Here is a 15,533-nt window from a genome sequence, read left to right on the forward strand (position 1 = left end):
CTCCTATTGGCTGAGTCTGAGTCCCTCCTGTTGGCTGAATCTGGGTCCCTCCTGCAAAATTCAAACATGCCCTGTGGCTACTGAGATAAATTCTACCTACTTCTGACTCTCTAAGAACACCAGAATGCCTCTATAAGAGGGGGTCTCAGAACAAGGGAAGGTGAAAGGAGCTTATGGAGGGGATAAGTGTGAGGTCTACCCTTCCCATCATCACAAAGATGCCACGGACTTCAGTCCCTCACTGAAAATAAGTGAGGGATAGTTAAAGGCAGGCAGGCCCCACATGAAAGCCTGGCCAGGGAAGGCTGCACCCCATGGACATCAGCCCTGGACACATCCCATCTCCCCAGCAGTGGCTCCCAGATCAGGATACACAGCACATGCAGAACTATGGCTGAATGAGCCTTGCTCTCCCCGGGTGCCCCCCGCTCCCAGAACTGAGGCTGGACAGCGGCCAGCAGCACCTGAGGCCTTGGGAGCCACTCTGCTGACTTTGCAGGACCTTAGAGAAATCTCTTAACCCCGCTGCCTCAGTTTACCCATCTGTGAAGTAAGGCTAATGATATTTCCTGCCCTTGAAGGACTGCTGAGAGACTTTGATAATCAAAGTTTTTGAACTGCTTGGCAGCTGATGGACGAAAAGGGCAGATGTATTAATTGCTGGTTCTCGAGTCCACTTATGCCTCGCAGCCACGCCCCACGGCACACAGGTGGATGCCCACAGCCACACACAGACACACTCACACACACACCTGCACACTTGAGCACACAGACACACACCCAGACACATGACATCTGTCTCTCTAAGCCACTTTCACACACGGGGACAAAGGAAGCCAACACCTAATGACATTTTCGGGTAGGACTCCAGTTCCCCCAAATGTTGTCCCTTCCCTGCTCGGAATCCCCACGTTGACTGTTGTCTCATCGCCTTGCATCTCAGCCACGGGGGGTCCTGCCGAAATCCAGATGCACAGCTTGGGCAGGGCAATGCCTGAGCGGGGTCCGGTTCTCTAAGGTGGTGACGTCCCCGGGGAGGTGAAGATGCCGCCAGCGGGACAGGGAAAGAAAGGGGTGGTCAGAGCCAGTGTGGCTTTGTCCCTCTTGGTCCTGGCCAGCGGTTTCCCTCAGAGGAATCCGAGTGGAATCAGAGCCGGAGAACTCCGGGGCCTTGGCCAGGCTGTCCTTCCACCTGGGTGTCCTCTGGGTCCCCCCTAAGGCCACAGCCCCACGGTGGTGGTCTCTCTCCCTCACCGCTCCCGGGCCTCTCCCTCCACATGACCGCCCGCCCAGCCAGGACGCCCAGGCTCTCCCCACGGGGCTCCTCGGGTCTGCCGGCTGCCCGGCTCTCCCTGGCCCCTGCCCACCGCCCCACTCCCCAGGGGCTGCCTTTCCCTTTCCCCCTGAACACGCACAGGCAGAGAGAGTGGCCCTTCCCCTGGGACCTTCCACGGCTCCCAGCCCCCAGGGTAGAACCTGGAGTGCTGGCCCCCCTGACCTAGCCCTCTCCTCCTGGCTGCTGCCCCCCACGCACCTTCCTCTCCAGCCACGTGGGGCCCCCTCCTGGGAGGTGATTCAAAAGCCCCTGCTCCTCCCGTCCTCACACCTGTGCTGCCTGGATGTCCCTTCTGGGGCCCACCTGGCCTCCTTCCACTCATCCTCCAAGACAGGAGTCAGATGCTGCCTCCTCCAGGAAGCCTCTTCCACTTCTCCAGCTAGAGTTACCTGCTTCTTCCTCTCGGCTCCTTCGATTTCAATTGCACCTCTGTTGTCCCCACAAGGAGTTCCTGGAAGACCAGGAGAGGGATCTCGCCTGCCCGCGCCGGCACAGCGCCGGCACGCAGCGGCACTCATCCGTGTCTGCTGGACGGATTCGTCAGGATGTCAGGCCCACAGCCAGCCTGTCTGGGGACAAACCCGCTGCTGTCCTGCCTGCCAGGCTGCCTGGCTCATGCCCGGGGCCAGCAGACCCTCCGGAGACCACCGGGTGGCCGGTGCTACGAAACCACAGCCCCAACCTCCCCGGAGACACGGGGGTAGGACCGAGAGGCAGCCGCCCGTCCAGCGGGCTGGGCAGCGCACGTTCTCCCAGAGCATCGGGCCGCTGCGAAGAGAATCAAATCAGCCTGGAACACGCTGAGGGAGAAGGGACCTGGAGCCGTGAGCACTCAGAGACCCTCCAGGGCAGTAACGGGCAGTGCATTAGCCCGGTGCCAGGGCTTCATCGAGAGCCCACAAAATGCCCCCCGGACACCCGCGAGGTGTAAGGCCACAGCGTCCGGGGGGCACCCGCTGCCTAACGGGGCCATTCCGGCAACATTTTCTGGGATTTTGAAATGCAGTGTCATAAAAATAAACATGCTTACTCTTGCCTTGCATAATTGGCTCCCTAAAGAATCCTGCGTTCTGAAAGCCACCATGTCCCTCAGCAGGAAGCAACGTTTTTCTCAGCATCTGGGTACGGTCTTGAATTTTCTCTTGGAAATAGAGAGGGGAGCTGGGCAGTGATTGAAGGCTGGCGCCCTGGCGGCCGGACATGGGCTTCAGACGGAGGCTCATGCCACGAGGGCTGGTCTGGTAGCTCGCAAAGGCCCCTTGTCAACACACAGAATATAATGATCTGGCCTGGCAGCCAGCTCTTTGTGAAATGGAAGAAATCATTTTAAAAGCTGTAGTTGCACCCACGACATCCATGGGCTGCCGCCCTTGCTCAGGACGGCTCTCTGCAAGGGTGCGGGAAATCGAACCCACGGCGGATGTTACTGTCGGTGAGGGCCACGCTCAGTCCGGGAGGGCGGTCGCAGGACTCGCTGTCGAAGGTGAGCTCTGGTTTTTAGATGCTCCAAGTAGGAGCAGATTGGACCCAAGTGGAGGGTGGCCCAAAGGTCAGGCCCAGGACACAGAAGCCCAAAATCGGGCTCTCCCCCAGGGCCACTCCTGACCCCAGCAGGAGGGCGTGTCCAGAAGTCCCTGGGCACCTGGTGGGCAGAGCTGACAGGAAGTGCTCACTCCTCCGGCCTACACAGAAGGGCCTGGCTGGCTGGTCCCCTGGGCAGGCCTGACTCTCTCGGGCCAACCCCACGAGTGGCTTCCATTGTCTCATGGGTCCTCCTCCGCCACCGTCCTCCCTACCAGGCCCAGGAAGCTTGAAGTTCGGGGGGTGACCTTTTCACCCCCATATCCCAGACACCGGTGCGTGCTCCGCATGGAGCCAGGCTCAAGTCCCACACTTGGTGGCCCGCCCTAGCCTGGTGTGTTCCTTGACTACGTTCCATCCAACGCGCCCTGTTCTGCACTGGGAAGAGTGGGTGTAATGTTCAGAGGACAGAAACTGAGTGCCCGGGTTTGAGTGTGGGCTCTGCTATTTCCTCGCTGTGTGTCCTGAGGCAAGTAGCTCAAGCTCTCTGTGCCGTCACTGGACAAAGGAGATGGTTAAAGGACCTACATCACCGCAACGTGAGGATAAATTAAGGCATAACAAGGCCTTAGGATAGTGCCGAGTACACAGGCAGTACCACGCAACTGTTTACTAATACGGGTACCTGCCTCCGTGACACGCTCAGTCCAGGACGACCAGCCCGGCACGGGTCCTCCTGGAGAGGAAGGGGCTCTGTGGCGCCAGGGTGACCGTTCTCCCATCCATGTCCACTGCAGACAGGACAGACCGTCTGTGGGCACCTTTCCCTCTCTAGATCCAAGGAAGAACTCAGAATCCTTCTCAACACAGAACTTGAGGAAGTAACTGCCAAACAACTGCCTTGGTCATCAGACTTGAGGTCTTTTCACCGTCCTTAGGTCTGAGGAGTCCCTGCTCTCGGCATCAGCTGAAGGACGCCAGGGGTCTACCCTCCACCTACCGCTCGGCCCGAAACGCAAGCCCTCCGACGGCTGGCGGATTAGCGGCCTTACCCCCAGGATGGTAAACGTTCCCTTCATTTTTTCCTTTTATGAAAACAGGTTCTTCAAAGTCCCCACTCCCACCGGAACAATCCCCATCTCAGAAGAACACACGCAGCCTGGCCGAGGAGTGGACCCTCCACGAGCTACAGCGTCCACAGGCCAGCAAGACCCTGTGCTTTCCGGATGCTCTCCACGAGCTCTGTCCTGCTCTGACCCTGGCGCAGCCTCTTCCATGTGAAACAATGCCCTGCAGCCCTACTAGAAGACGCTCCATGAGGGTGGATGTCCCCAGGTGGCCCTGCTGTCCCCAGAAGGAAGCACAGCTATCTTCCTTCCCTTCTCTGGAAGCACCCTGAGGTCCACACTACTCATGCACAAGGGGGAGAAGTTTGGGTCCTTGGAGAGATCACCTGCCAACCCTCCCCTCCTCTCCCCTTCCCTGCGGGCATCCTGCCGCCTAGGAGTCCTGCTATTGAGCCAAAACGTTCCCCTCACGCACCTCTGCACCAAGGCAGAATGGAAAATTTGTTCTCTTTATCTCCCCGAGACACAGCCCCATGGCAGAACTCACTGGACACTCCATAAGCGTTTGCTGAATGAGAAACGGGCAGACAAACAGCAGCTCGGGAGCAGCGAGCACTTCTGCTCAGAACAGAGGGAGGGTGAACCCAGAGCCCGCACTGGAGCAGGGACGCCGGGCCCCCGGCACCTCCCAGCCAGCCAGCAGCATGGCGGGGGCCTCCTGGGACCCCAAAGCACTGACGTGTGTGGCTGTAGAGCACAGTGGGTGGCAAGAGAAAGGGCCCCGATGACCCCTCAAACACTTGTGTGCAAACACGCACGGCGGCACGGTTCATCTCAGCCCCAACGTGCAGACAACCCACATGTGCATCAAGGGAGCGGATGAGCAAAGCGGGTATGTCCGAAAACCAGAATGCCACTCGAGTGAAAAAGGGATGCAGTGGCAGCAACGTGCCGCCGTGTGGACAGACCTCGGGAGCACGACGCTACGTGAAGGAAACGAGAAAGGCTGCACACGGCACAGCAAGATCAGATCAGCGGTCGCCTGAGGCCGGGGTAGAACGCGGCTGAATGTAAACAGTGATTCCAGGGGGACGGAAGTGGCTGGAACTGGACCAGGGTGACGGCTGCACAACTGGGCGGATTTACTGAAAGTCGCCGAATGTACACTTAAAATGGGCGAATGTCACGGTATGCAAATTGTACCAAAAACAACACACCCGCAAATAGGAACACGGAGGGCAACCCCTTGTACCCAGATTTTCTTACGCCAAACTCAGCTTTCTCAGTGTGACCGTTCATTGATTTCTGCAGTTTGATTCTCATCGGAGCTCTCAAAAGGGGCCTCCTTGGATTTGGTGACATATTTATTTTTAATTATTAAATAGATTGAATAGCAGTATCTGTGTCATAGATGTGTCTTCGTCTCCCCATGACATTTCATTAATTCTTTGCAGCAAAATGCTCTCTCATTTTGGCCATAAACCTTTTACTTAAAACTGTGGGTGCCAGAGAGACTTGTGACTTCAGAGTCAGCTGAATACAAGGGCTAAATCCATAAAGTGCTGACTCGACATCACAGCAGCTGGGTCCTTCTTGTTTTATATATTTTTTTTATTTTGTTTTGTTTTTTCCCAAAAGGGCAACATGTAGCTTAATAAAGGGAGTGGGAAGTAGATTTTATATAAAACCCAAAAGCTGCAGGGAATGGTGGAAAGAGCACAGATGGACCCCAGGGTCCAGGAAACCCAGGTTCAAATCCCAGCTCTCTCATGAGCTGCCTGTGTGACCTTGGGCAAATCACTTAACCTCTCTGGGCTTCAACTTCCTCCTGTGGAAAGTGGGAGCGGCCATCCCTGTGACAGTGAAGATTGGTTGGACCATTTAGCTCAGTTGGATCACTTAGCACAAAGCCTGGGCTACAGAAAGGCCCAGAAGGAGAATTAGTTCAGGGCCTCCCATCTGGGTGTGAAAGGCAAGAAGACGTAACAGGTGTAGGTGGTGAGATCTCAGAAGCTCACAGCCAGACCCAAGACAGAGCTTCCCACCGGGTCACCCAACTCCACTCAACAAGCATTGATCAAGCACCCCCGACACACCAATCATTTTATCAGAAAGCCCAAAACCAGGTGATAAGAGTGAAGCCACGCACTGACGTCCGCCATCACAGACTTGAGGCTCCGGCTCCCCCGATCTAGAAACAAGAAACCAACTGTTCGCGTTTGACTTGCAATCATCAGAGTGGTCGTGCAGCCGCCTTGTGAGCCAGGGAAGGGAAGTGGGGCTGACCCCAAAAAGGCTGCTCTATTTTCAGAGCTGACCTAATTTACGTAAGGATCTGGACAGAGCTTCTTATCCAGTAATTATGCAGCAGGTCGTTTATTACTGTCACTGACGATGAATCTCATAACGTCGGCAACGCTGCACGTTCGTGCGCTGCTGGATTCGCATTCTGCAAACCGTGGCAGAGACACAACACAGGAAGTTTCATTAAGTAATTTCTTACCCCTTTACCATGTCCACAGCACCTACGACTGCCACGAAATACGAATTCACGTCCCCGAAGAAGCTAAATGCACACATACACACGCACCAAGTAGACAATCAGTGAGGTGGGACTCTCTGACAGATAAGTAGAGCATGCTACTTTGTTTTCTTAATTGAACTTTTTATTTTCACTGTAGCACTGTAAGATGTAAAACACAGAGATCCTACAGACCCCTCGCCCAGTTTCCGCCAGTGGTAACATCGTGCAAAACTACAGTACAACATAACCAGGACACGGCCGTGGGGACCGTCGAGACAGAAAACACCCCACCCCCACAGAGACCCCACGCGGCCCTTCCATAGCCACGCCCTCTTCCCTTCTGCCCCCACCCTCTCTGTAACCCTGGCAACTGCTCACCAGTTCTCCAATTCTATGACTTGTCATTTCAACGCTGTGGAACCATCACATGGTATGTAACCTTTCGGAACTGGCTTTTTGTCACTCCGCACAATTCCCTGGAGACGCACGCGGGGTGTTGGGAGCATCGGAAGTGCTATTCCAGGCACAGGTACACCAGTGCGTCCACCCGTTCACCCACTGGGGGATGTCTGCATTGTTCCCACTTTGGGACTATTATAAATAAAGCCGCTATAAACCTTTACGTGTGAAAATAAGTCTTAATTTCTCTGGCGTCAATACCAAGAAGTGAAATGCTCAATTGAACAGCACTTGCATGTTTAATTTCTTAAGAGACTGCTAAACTGCTTTTCGGAGTGGCCGTAATATTTTACCTTCCCGCCAGCAGTGTATGAGCGATCCGGTTTCTCCACGTCCGTGTCAGCACTTGGTGGTGTCGGCATTTTATTTTAGCCATTCTGATGGGTAGGTAGGGACATCTCACTGTGGTTTTAATGTGCATTTCTCTAATGGTCAGTGATAGTGAACATCTTTCCCATCTAAATATCCTCTTCGGTGGAATGTCCCTTCATGCCTTCCACCTATTTTCTAACTGAATTGTCTGACGTTTCTACTGTTGATTTTTGAGAGTTCTTCATATATTCTAGACATTCTGTCGGATGCGTGGTTTGTAAATATTATCTCCCACTCTGCAGGTCTTTTCAACCTCTTCAGAGAGGGTTTCAGAGAGAAAATCTTTAAATTTTGATGAGGTCCAATTTATTAATGTTTCCTTTTATGGATTGTGCTTTTGGCATAAAGTCTAGAAACTCTCTGCCTAGCCCGTTTCGAGTTAATTTTTTCATAATGTGTGGGACTTAAATCGAGGTTCTTTTCCTTCTTCCTTTTCTTGGCTGTGGGTGTCTAGCTGCTCCGGCACCACCTGATGAAAAGGCCGCCTTTCTTCCACGGAACCTGCAGTTTTGTCAAACATCAGCTGGGCATGTTTGTGGGAATCTAGTTCTGAATTATCTTTTCCGTTTCATTAATTCCTCTGCTGATACTATGCAATCTTGGTTACTGTAGCTACACAATAAATCTTGTCATTAACTGTTCTAGTTCCTTTGCTGGTACATATAAATTTTATAATAATCTTATCTACATGTACAAAACTCTTGCCGGTTTGATAGGAATTGTATTAAACTTCTATATCAATTTGAGAAGAATTGACATCTTTAATAAAGATCTCTAATCTTTAATGCTGAGTCTCCCAATCCATGAACACTGTATGTCTCTCCATTTATTTATATCTTCTGAGATTTCTTTCACCAATATTGTATCGTTCTCCGCATACAAGTTGTCAACATAGCATGTTTTTGATATCTAATATTTCATTTTTTGAGCAACGGTAAATAGTATTGCATTTTTAATTTCAATGTCTATATGTTCATTGCTAGTAGATAAAAATACAGTTGGTATTTGTGTATTTATTTGATCTTCTGTGATCTTACAAACTTGCTTGTAAGTTCTAGGAGGGTTTTTTTTAATAGGTTACATGGTATTTTCTATGAAGACAATCATATCATCTGCAAATAGGGGCAGTTATATGTCTTCTTCCGCTCCTGCATTGTACTGGCTAGAACTTCCCCCACAGTGTTACACAAGGGTGTAGGAGTGGACATCTTCACTTGTTCCTAATCTCAGAAGAAAAACATCCAGTTTCTGACCATTAATATTCATTACGCAAATTAACAACAAATAGTAATTAATATTAGTTGTATACATGTTCTTTATGGAATTGAGAAAGTACCCCTCTATTCCTATTTCACTCAGAGAGTTTTTGTCGTGAATAATGTTGAATTTTATGAAATGCATTTTCTACATCAATTGATATGATTGTATGATTTTAGTTTTTCCTTTGGCCTTTCCACTCTAGCAAGCAAAAGTGCTCTTTGACTTGCTGGTCTTACCACCTCATCCACTGACCCCACTGCCCTAACCTCAGAAAGCCTCTGGTCCTTGGTTACAAGTGACCAGACTTCTGACCTTCCCTCCTTGGGTCCTCAAAGCGCTACATCACAAACTGGTGTGAGAGGCACCCAGCAGGTGCAAATGCCCGGCTTGCACAGCCATGCCCCTCTCCAGACCATGGGTACCTGCAGGCAGCAGCCACTGCCTCATCTCTGTCCTACCTCCGGCATGGCACAGCCCAAGCACAGAGCTGGCGCTCAGCAAATGTCACGTGTTGAGCGAGGAGGGCGGGGCCAGGTGGGCTCGCCTCGGAGCCTCCATGTACTAAGGGAGCAACGGTGAAGTTCTAAAGGCAGACACTGGTTTGGGGCATGACTGGCTCTAAGGAAATTACTTTTCTCACTTCCAAGTTTCTAATAGGAAATGTTCACACTTAGCAAATGTCCAATATAATGGCCACTAGTTCCACGAGGCGATCGAGCACTCAGAAATGTGGCTAGTCCAGACCGAGATGTGCTCCAAGAATAAACTGCACACCTGATTGCAAAGGCTTAGTAGACTGGCAATGTAAAAGTAATACTCATTCAAGCTATTTTGTATTGATTATTGAAATGGCAATATTTTAGATACATTGGGTTAAACTAAATCTATCATAAAAATAAATTTCACCTGTTTTTGTTTTTAATATGTGGCTACTGGAAATTTTAAAAATACAAATGTGGTTGTTTCATCTTTCTCTTGGACGGCGCTGGCCTCCACCCTAATAAGAGCATTTTTTATCCCTGAGTACCGCCCCCCCGTCCCCCCACTCTTGGACGGCGAAGCCTTTGCGGGCAGAAAACCACTGGCTCCTGGGCCTGCAGCAGCACCTGCTCACGGCCAGGCACCCCTGCGGGGCGCCAGGAACTGAGACATGAGGGAAACAGAGGCGCAGGCTTGTTCTCCAGGCTGCAAAGGGCACTGACAGCAGCCGTGTCCATCCGGGTACCTGCAAACTCTGCAGCTCACGTCTGGGACAGGAGCAGGGGTATCGCAGGGTGTGCGCTTGTCACAGCTCACTAGACTAACTCTCCCCAGTGTCCTCCCCCACCCAGGGACTTATATACTCACCAGAAACTTCTCTTCCACATGAACTGGCCCTACCTCTAAGTAACCACTCCCTAGTAGGCAAATAAACTGTTCCAGTTTCCGAGAAAGCTGAGGGCAAGAGGGGACCTCAGCCCAACCGCAAAGCCAAGAAGTTTGCTTCGCTGCCAAGCCCGCCCTGCCCTCAAGTCTCCCTGTTCCCCTGGTGGCACCTGCCTCCCCCCCTCCACTGCCAGACCTGTGCCACCTTCACAGTCTCCCGGCTACACCCACTCGTCCTCCCAGACATTAAAAATCTTATACTCTTCCTCACAGTGAACTGATGATGACCAAAAGAGCTCGACGGACTAGTCTTTCCCGAGCACATCTGCATTCCAATTGTGAAAAAAAATCCTCAAGTCAAAGGAATGCATCTCTAATGGTGGAATTGTAAGCACCAGTAAGCCAGGTTGAAGAAGTAGTATCTATCTGGGGCAGGGCCTAAGCCTTAGGCTGGAAATCCTTCCCTGGAGTTCAGCCTGGAATTCAGGAGCAGTGGGAACAAAGGCAAGACTTGATAAAAGAGGGGCACTCTGCCATGCGGACACGTTTATTCACCCACAGACATTTCCTGAGCATCTACTATGCACCAGGCACTTTCATCAAGGGGGATGAAGAATGAGACACAGTCCCTGCCTGTGGGGACTCTAAGACCAAGGGCTCTACTCCAGCGCAAAACAGCAGCCTGCAGGCATGTTCCCGAGCTCCCCTGGCCAGCACACCCCCTCAGTTTCGGAGGCCAGGCACAGGTTCTGGCTGCCCCCCACCCCAGCAGCCCTTGAGGTCGCAGGCAGGTAACTGGCCACAGGGGGCCGGCAGAGGCCGGAAGGCAGAGGGGTGGGCACCCGGGAGGAAGCGCCAGATCAGCAGGAGGCAAGTGAGTGGACGGAACACATGCAGTTCCGGCAGACCTGGGAAGGCTGAGGGGATGTGACCCGAAGCCCAGGTGAACCCAGCGTGGCTGCGACCACCTTTGTTTGGGGAGAAGCGGGTGGACAAAGGAATAAGTAACACCCCTTTGCAGAGTGCACACGTCGGACGCAAATGCAGATACAGGCCAAGTCCCACCCACCTGGTCCCCACTGGTGCAGCCCCAGAAAACTGTCCCTTGTGAACACATGACTTCAGACACGCTGCCCTCCACCCTGCGTCTCTTTTGGTCACGTGCAGATATTTATCGACTCTGAAGCTCCCACAGACAAAACAGTGGGGTTCTGGCCTCTCGCCATCCCCAGGCCCTTTGCAAAGAGACTCAAGGCAGGAGCTCAGCACAGCCAAGCCACCTCCCTGCTCCTGGGCGTCGCAATTAACTCCGGCCTGGTCCGGGGGCTGCCGGGAGACAGCCGGGCAGCTGCCACGCAGACCCCAACAGCAGCAGGGGAGTCCTCACCACAGTCCTCTGGAAAGGGCTTCGGGGACGTGGCATGGAGGAAGCGCCCCCCACTCCTGGTGGGTAACTGCCGGGGCACAGAGCGCGGCCCCGATGAGGGCCTGGAGCAGCCAGTCCTCCTCCTGGCACCAGATCCCATCCCAGCCCTGAGGCGGATGGGCCGGGGGGACCCATGGCCGTCCCCCAGGGTGCCCGGAGCTCTGGCATGGGCGCCCTGCTGCCTAACTCTCTCTTGGAGGCAGATTAACTGAGAGTTAATCTGAGTTATGTAACCACCACTCCCCACTCACGGCCTCGTGACTAACCAGCCCCTTCGGATTCCTGGAAGGGGTCGCAGAGGAAGGGAGAGCAGCAACACGCAGCACCTGCACCGTCTGCTCCGGCCCGAGAGAGCCCCCGGCCCGGCCTCCTCCCCGGGCCTGGATGGCTTCAGGCAGGAGAAACCCTCTCAAGCCAGACTTCAAACATGAAATCTAGATCAAGGATATATTTGGCTTTCCCAGCTAATCTTTACATCGGTTTGGTCTCTACTGACTTGTAACCCTTTGAAGCAAACTTGGCAACTACGTATTTAAAACAGATGACTCTTACGTAACCCCAGAGAGGAGCCCCTGGGCTCTGGAAGGCTCAGCTCTTTGTGGGTCGGGTCGGGGTTTTGTGTTTACCCACTTTGTCATGACCCAGGGTCACGCTCCAGGTACCCTGTGGTTTTCCCACAAAAAGCCCATGAAATGCAGGGCCCAGGAGCACACGGAGCCACATCTGCCAAACGCCGCCGTTTGTGTCCGGGTCAGAGGGGCTGGGCAGATGAGGCCGGGATGGGGCAGAGCCGTCCCTCCAGCGGCCCGTGCAAGGAAGACGCAGGTGCGTGCGCTGGGGGAAGCGAGCTGCTCTGTCTCCAGGGACCCGGAGAGCTCAGGGAGGCGTGGAGCTATCTCAGTCCCTCGGGGGCCTTGCCCTGCTCCTCTCTCCAGTGCACAGAAGAAAAGGCAGCAGGTGATTAAAATAAACAAACAGCAGGGCCAGACTGGGAGGAGCCTGCCCCCCCCCAAGACAGCGGATCCCCAAGGTGGGGATGAGCATGATGGGAGGGGGATGGACCAGTGCTGCCCGAGGACCTGGGCTGCCTCCTAAATTTGCGATCTATCCCAGGATTATTTTCCCCGGTGAGCCCCATAGCCGCTGGCACTAGAAGGGTTCCAGTTGCAATCAAGTTGGTGGCAGGAGCTGGATATCAGCACGAGCCCGGATTCGCCGGGAGTGCAATGTTTGCGGACAGAGCGTTTGATTTCGGCCACTCAGCTCAGCTTCACAGCCCCAGCTGTCAAGGGACTTCACAGTGGGGACGGTGGCAGCCAACCCAACGCATCCCTGCTGCGAGGCCCAGACATGGCACAGCGCGCACCAGAGGGCTGGGGGAACTGAGAATTGTGTCACCACGCACAGCCAGGGCCTCCCAGACAGAGGGGCAGTGGAGCCGTGGAGTGGGAGAACAGATGGAACGACCCTGAGGGCCAGGGCCAGGGCTGGGCATCCGGATCGCAGCCTGAGTGCTGCCTAGCAAATGCCCTGGGTGGCCGCTCCCAGCCCGGGAGCAAGCCACAGCCTCAGCGGGCTGCCACCTCAGCGGCCACTGGCACAGGCAGCCAAACCCTGAGCTCAGGTGGCAGCTGGTTGAGTAAGCACTTCCCTGCCCGGCGAGCTCTGACACAGCCAGCAAGCCGCTGGGTCTCCTTCAAGGGCTGCCTTTCTCTGAGTCGATGGAGGGTATCTTTGGAGCTTGGGTACAACCACCCAAAAAGACATAAAAGCAGCTAATAAAACCCAATCTGTTTCTCCCTCCTAGAATGAAGACTCAGTTCCAACGCAGAAGCAAACAACCAAGCGGGACTTTGTCTCCAGAGCTGGAGCTACACTGAGTTACACTGAGCCTCTGCCCTGGCAGAGCAAGTGCGGCCTCCGCCACCTGGGCTGGAAGCTCAGTGTCACCTGTCCTGACTGGTCTCTGAGCCTGGCAGCAAGACGGACAGTGCTCATCCGGGAGCATGGAGCGGCTTGCAAGCAACGGTGAAGAGCTGTCCTGAAAGGAAAAGTGCATTTTCTAGATCTTCAGCAAGCAACCCCTGGGCTCTCAGTCCCCGAGTGCCTACTGTGATGCAAAACCACCCAGACCCTCTGGGCACAGCCCTCTTTCTTCTGGCCAGGAGACAGCACTCACAGACCTAGCTCTTCCCAAATAGGTGACAGCTGGTCCTTAAAGGCACACTTACAGAAAAACCTCCTGTGCTAACATCGAGGGGAGAAAACAAAAGGTCAACCTTCAAAATCACCAACAGAACTATTCCCTAGAGCAAAATCCCAAGCTTTTACTTAGGGATGCTTTTACAGGAACTACTTTAGTGAATTCTGAACCCAAAGAGAGGTTGCTTTCCATGATCTCTGCTCTCTTCTCCCTTTGTCAACACGTCCTAATCTTCCAAGCTAGCAACTTAGCAATCAAAAAAATAATGTCTGTTCAAATAAGTTGCCATCAGGGATCAAGTGGCAGATGGCAGCTCAGGAGGCATCTAGAAGCGGAAGGCGAGACGCTGGCGGGGGTGGGGACCTGTTTGGTCATTCACGAGGCCAGGGAGGTCTTGCTGAGAGCTGTCCAGGCAGAACGGTGGACAGCAACGGCAGGGACCTGGATCCGGGTCACGCCGGCAAGGCTGTCCTCGCTCCATTTTGCCTACATCCCAGAACCGCCCAAGCCCAAACCTTATCTAGCCCAGGCAAGCGCAGGGAGTCAGCCCAGTCAATACCCAACACCCAACACAATGGGCTCCATGGTTAACCTCTTACAGCCCACCGCGGCAAACGAGCCCGGCCAGTGGGAGAAGGAATGCCAGTAATAACCTTTGACAATTTTCCCTAGATGTGCTAAACGGCGTTCACTCCTGGGTGCAGCATCAGCTCATAATTCAAAGGTAGCCAGAAAACACTTGGCATCCCCTGTCCCCTTCCGATTTCTCAAAATCAGGACACACGCACTTCATCCTCCCTTAGCCTGGCTCCCCCAGCTTTATCTCGGGGTGGGGGCGGCCAAGGCGGCTTGCTCCAGCAACTACCAGCGCCTCCGGCTCCCCACCGCGGGAGCGCAGTGCATCCCAGTGGACAAAGTCGAGAACCGCACGCAGCTTCCTCCGCCTCCACCTCTGTCCTCTCTGGTCCAAGCCGGGACCCAAACGCACCAGCTCCGCGGAGACCCCCGTCACGAGGGCGACGGCTCCGAGGCAGGCTGCCCCTCAAAAGAACAACTGTGCTCGCGTGGGTCCAACCCACCCAAGGCAGGGGCTGGAGAAGCCCAAGTGCCCGGGCGACTGGGCAAAGTTTGCCGAGAAGGGTCTTTCTGGACACCCCCCACCGCGGGTTCCGGGCTCAAACCCCCGTTCCAGCTGGCCCTAGAGTTCGGGACACAAACAAGCCGTGGGGCGCGCCCGCAGGTGTGTGTGCGTGTGTTTGGAAGGGGGTGCCTGCCCGCGCTCCCCCAGAGCCTTGGCTCTCCCGCCCCAGCTGCCCGCCAGCTGTGTGCGCCCGCCGGCCCGGAGGTCACCCGCAAACAGCTGGATCGGCAGCTGGGAGCTTCGGAGGCCCCCGTTCAGCCCCCGGCCCGAGAAAGGGGAAGGGCGGCTGGAGTGGCTGTTTGGTTCTGATTTCCTCTAACTCCGCCTGCAAGCTCTCGCTGGGAGTCGGGAGCTCTAGCTTTTCCTGGCAGCCCCGGCCCCCGCGCCCACCGCGCCCAGCGGCCCGTGCCTCGCTCCGGGCCCGGGAAGGAGGCGCGCCGGGGCGACCGGCCAGGACACTGCGCTGCTGGCTCCCGGAGCTGCGGGCGCGCCCGGCCGGCCCCACTGCCCGGGTTGCTGGGGCGGGCGCCGCTGCCCGGACCCCGGACGCGCGGAGCCGGGAGAACCGGCCGCTCCCTGCGAGGCCACCGCGGTCTGCGCCCCGGGCTCCCGGCGGGCGCCCCGACCCGGCTCCTGGAGCACCCCGCTGGCCGCTCCCGGGAAGCGAGGAGGGGGCCCTGTATTTGCCACGCTGAGGAAAGCGCCGCTTCAGCGCAGCCGGCACCCACGCACCCCCACGCCCCAGCGCCGGCCGGGTTGCTCACCTGAGTCCTAAAAGCTGTTGAATCCACATGGTCACGTTTCGGGGAGCGGGGCCTCAGACCTGGCTCGCCCCGGCCATCTGCGCGGCGCCCGCGCC

At 55.1% G+C, this 15,533-nt stretch overlaps 1 protein-coding gene across 1 annotated transcript in view; it reads right to left on the minus strand.

Moving 5' to 3' along the window:
- Window positions 1-15,508, minus strand: part of AJAP1 (adherens junctions associated protein 1) — a 118,158-nt gene extending 102,650 nt beyond the window's left edge. Inside the window, exon 1 of the mRNA XM_012660087.1 lies at window positions 15,439-15,508. Within this exon, the coding sequence (XP_012515541.1) occupies window positions 15,439-15,467 (29 nt within the window). The 5' untranslated portion in view covers window positions 15,468-15,508. The remainder of the gene's footprint in view (window positions 1-15,438) is intronic.
- Between the last annotated feature and the right edge of the window lie 25 nt (window positions 15,509-15,533).

This window comes from Propithecus coquereli, unplaced genomic scaffold (genome assembly GCF_000956105.1).
Source record: "Propithecus coquereli isolate 6110/MARCELLA unplaced genomic scaffold, Pcoq_1.0 Scaffold651, whole genome shotgun sequence".
Lineage (NCBI taxonomy): Eukaryota > Metazoa > Chordata > Mammalia > Primates > Indriidae > Propithecus > Propithecus coquereli.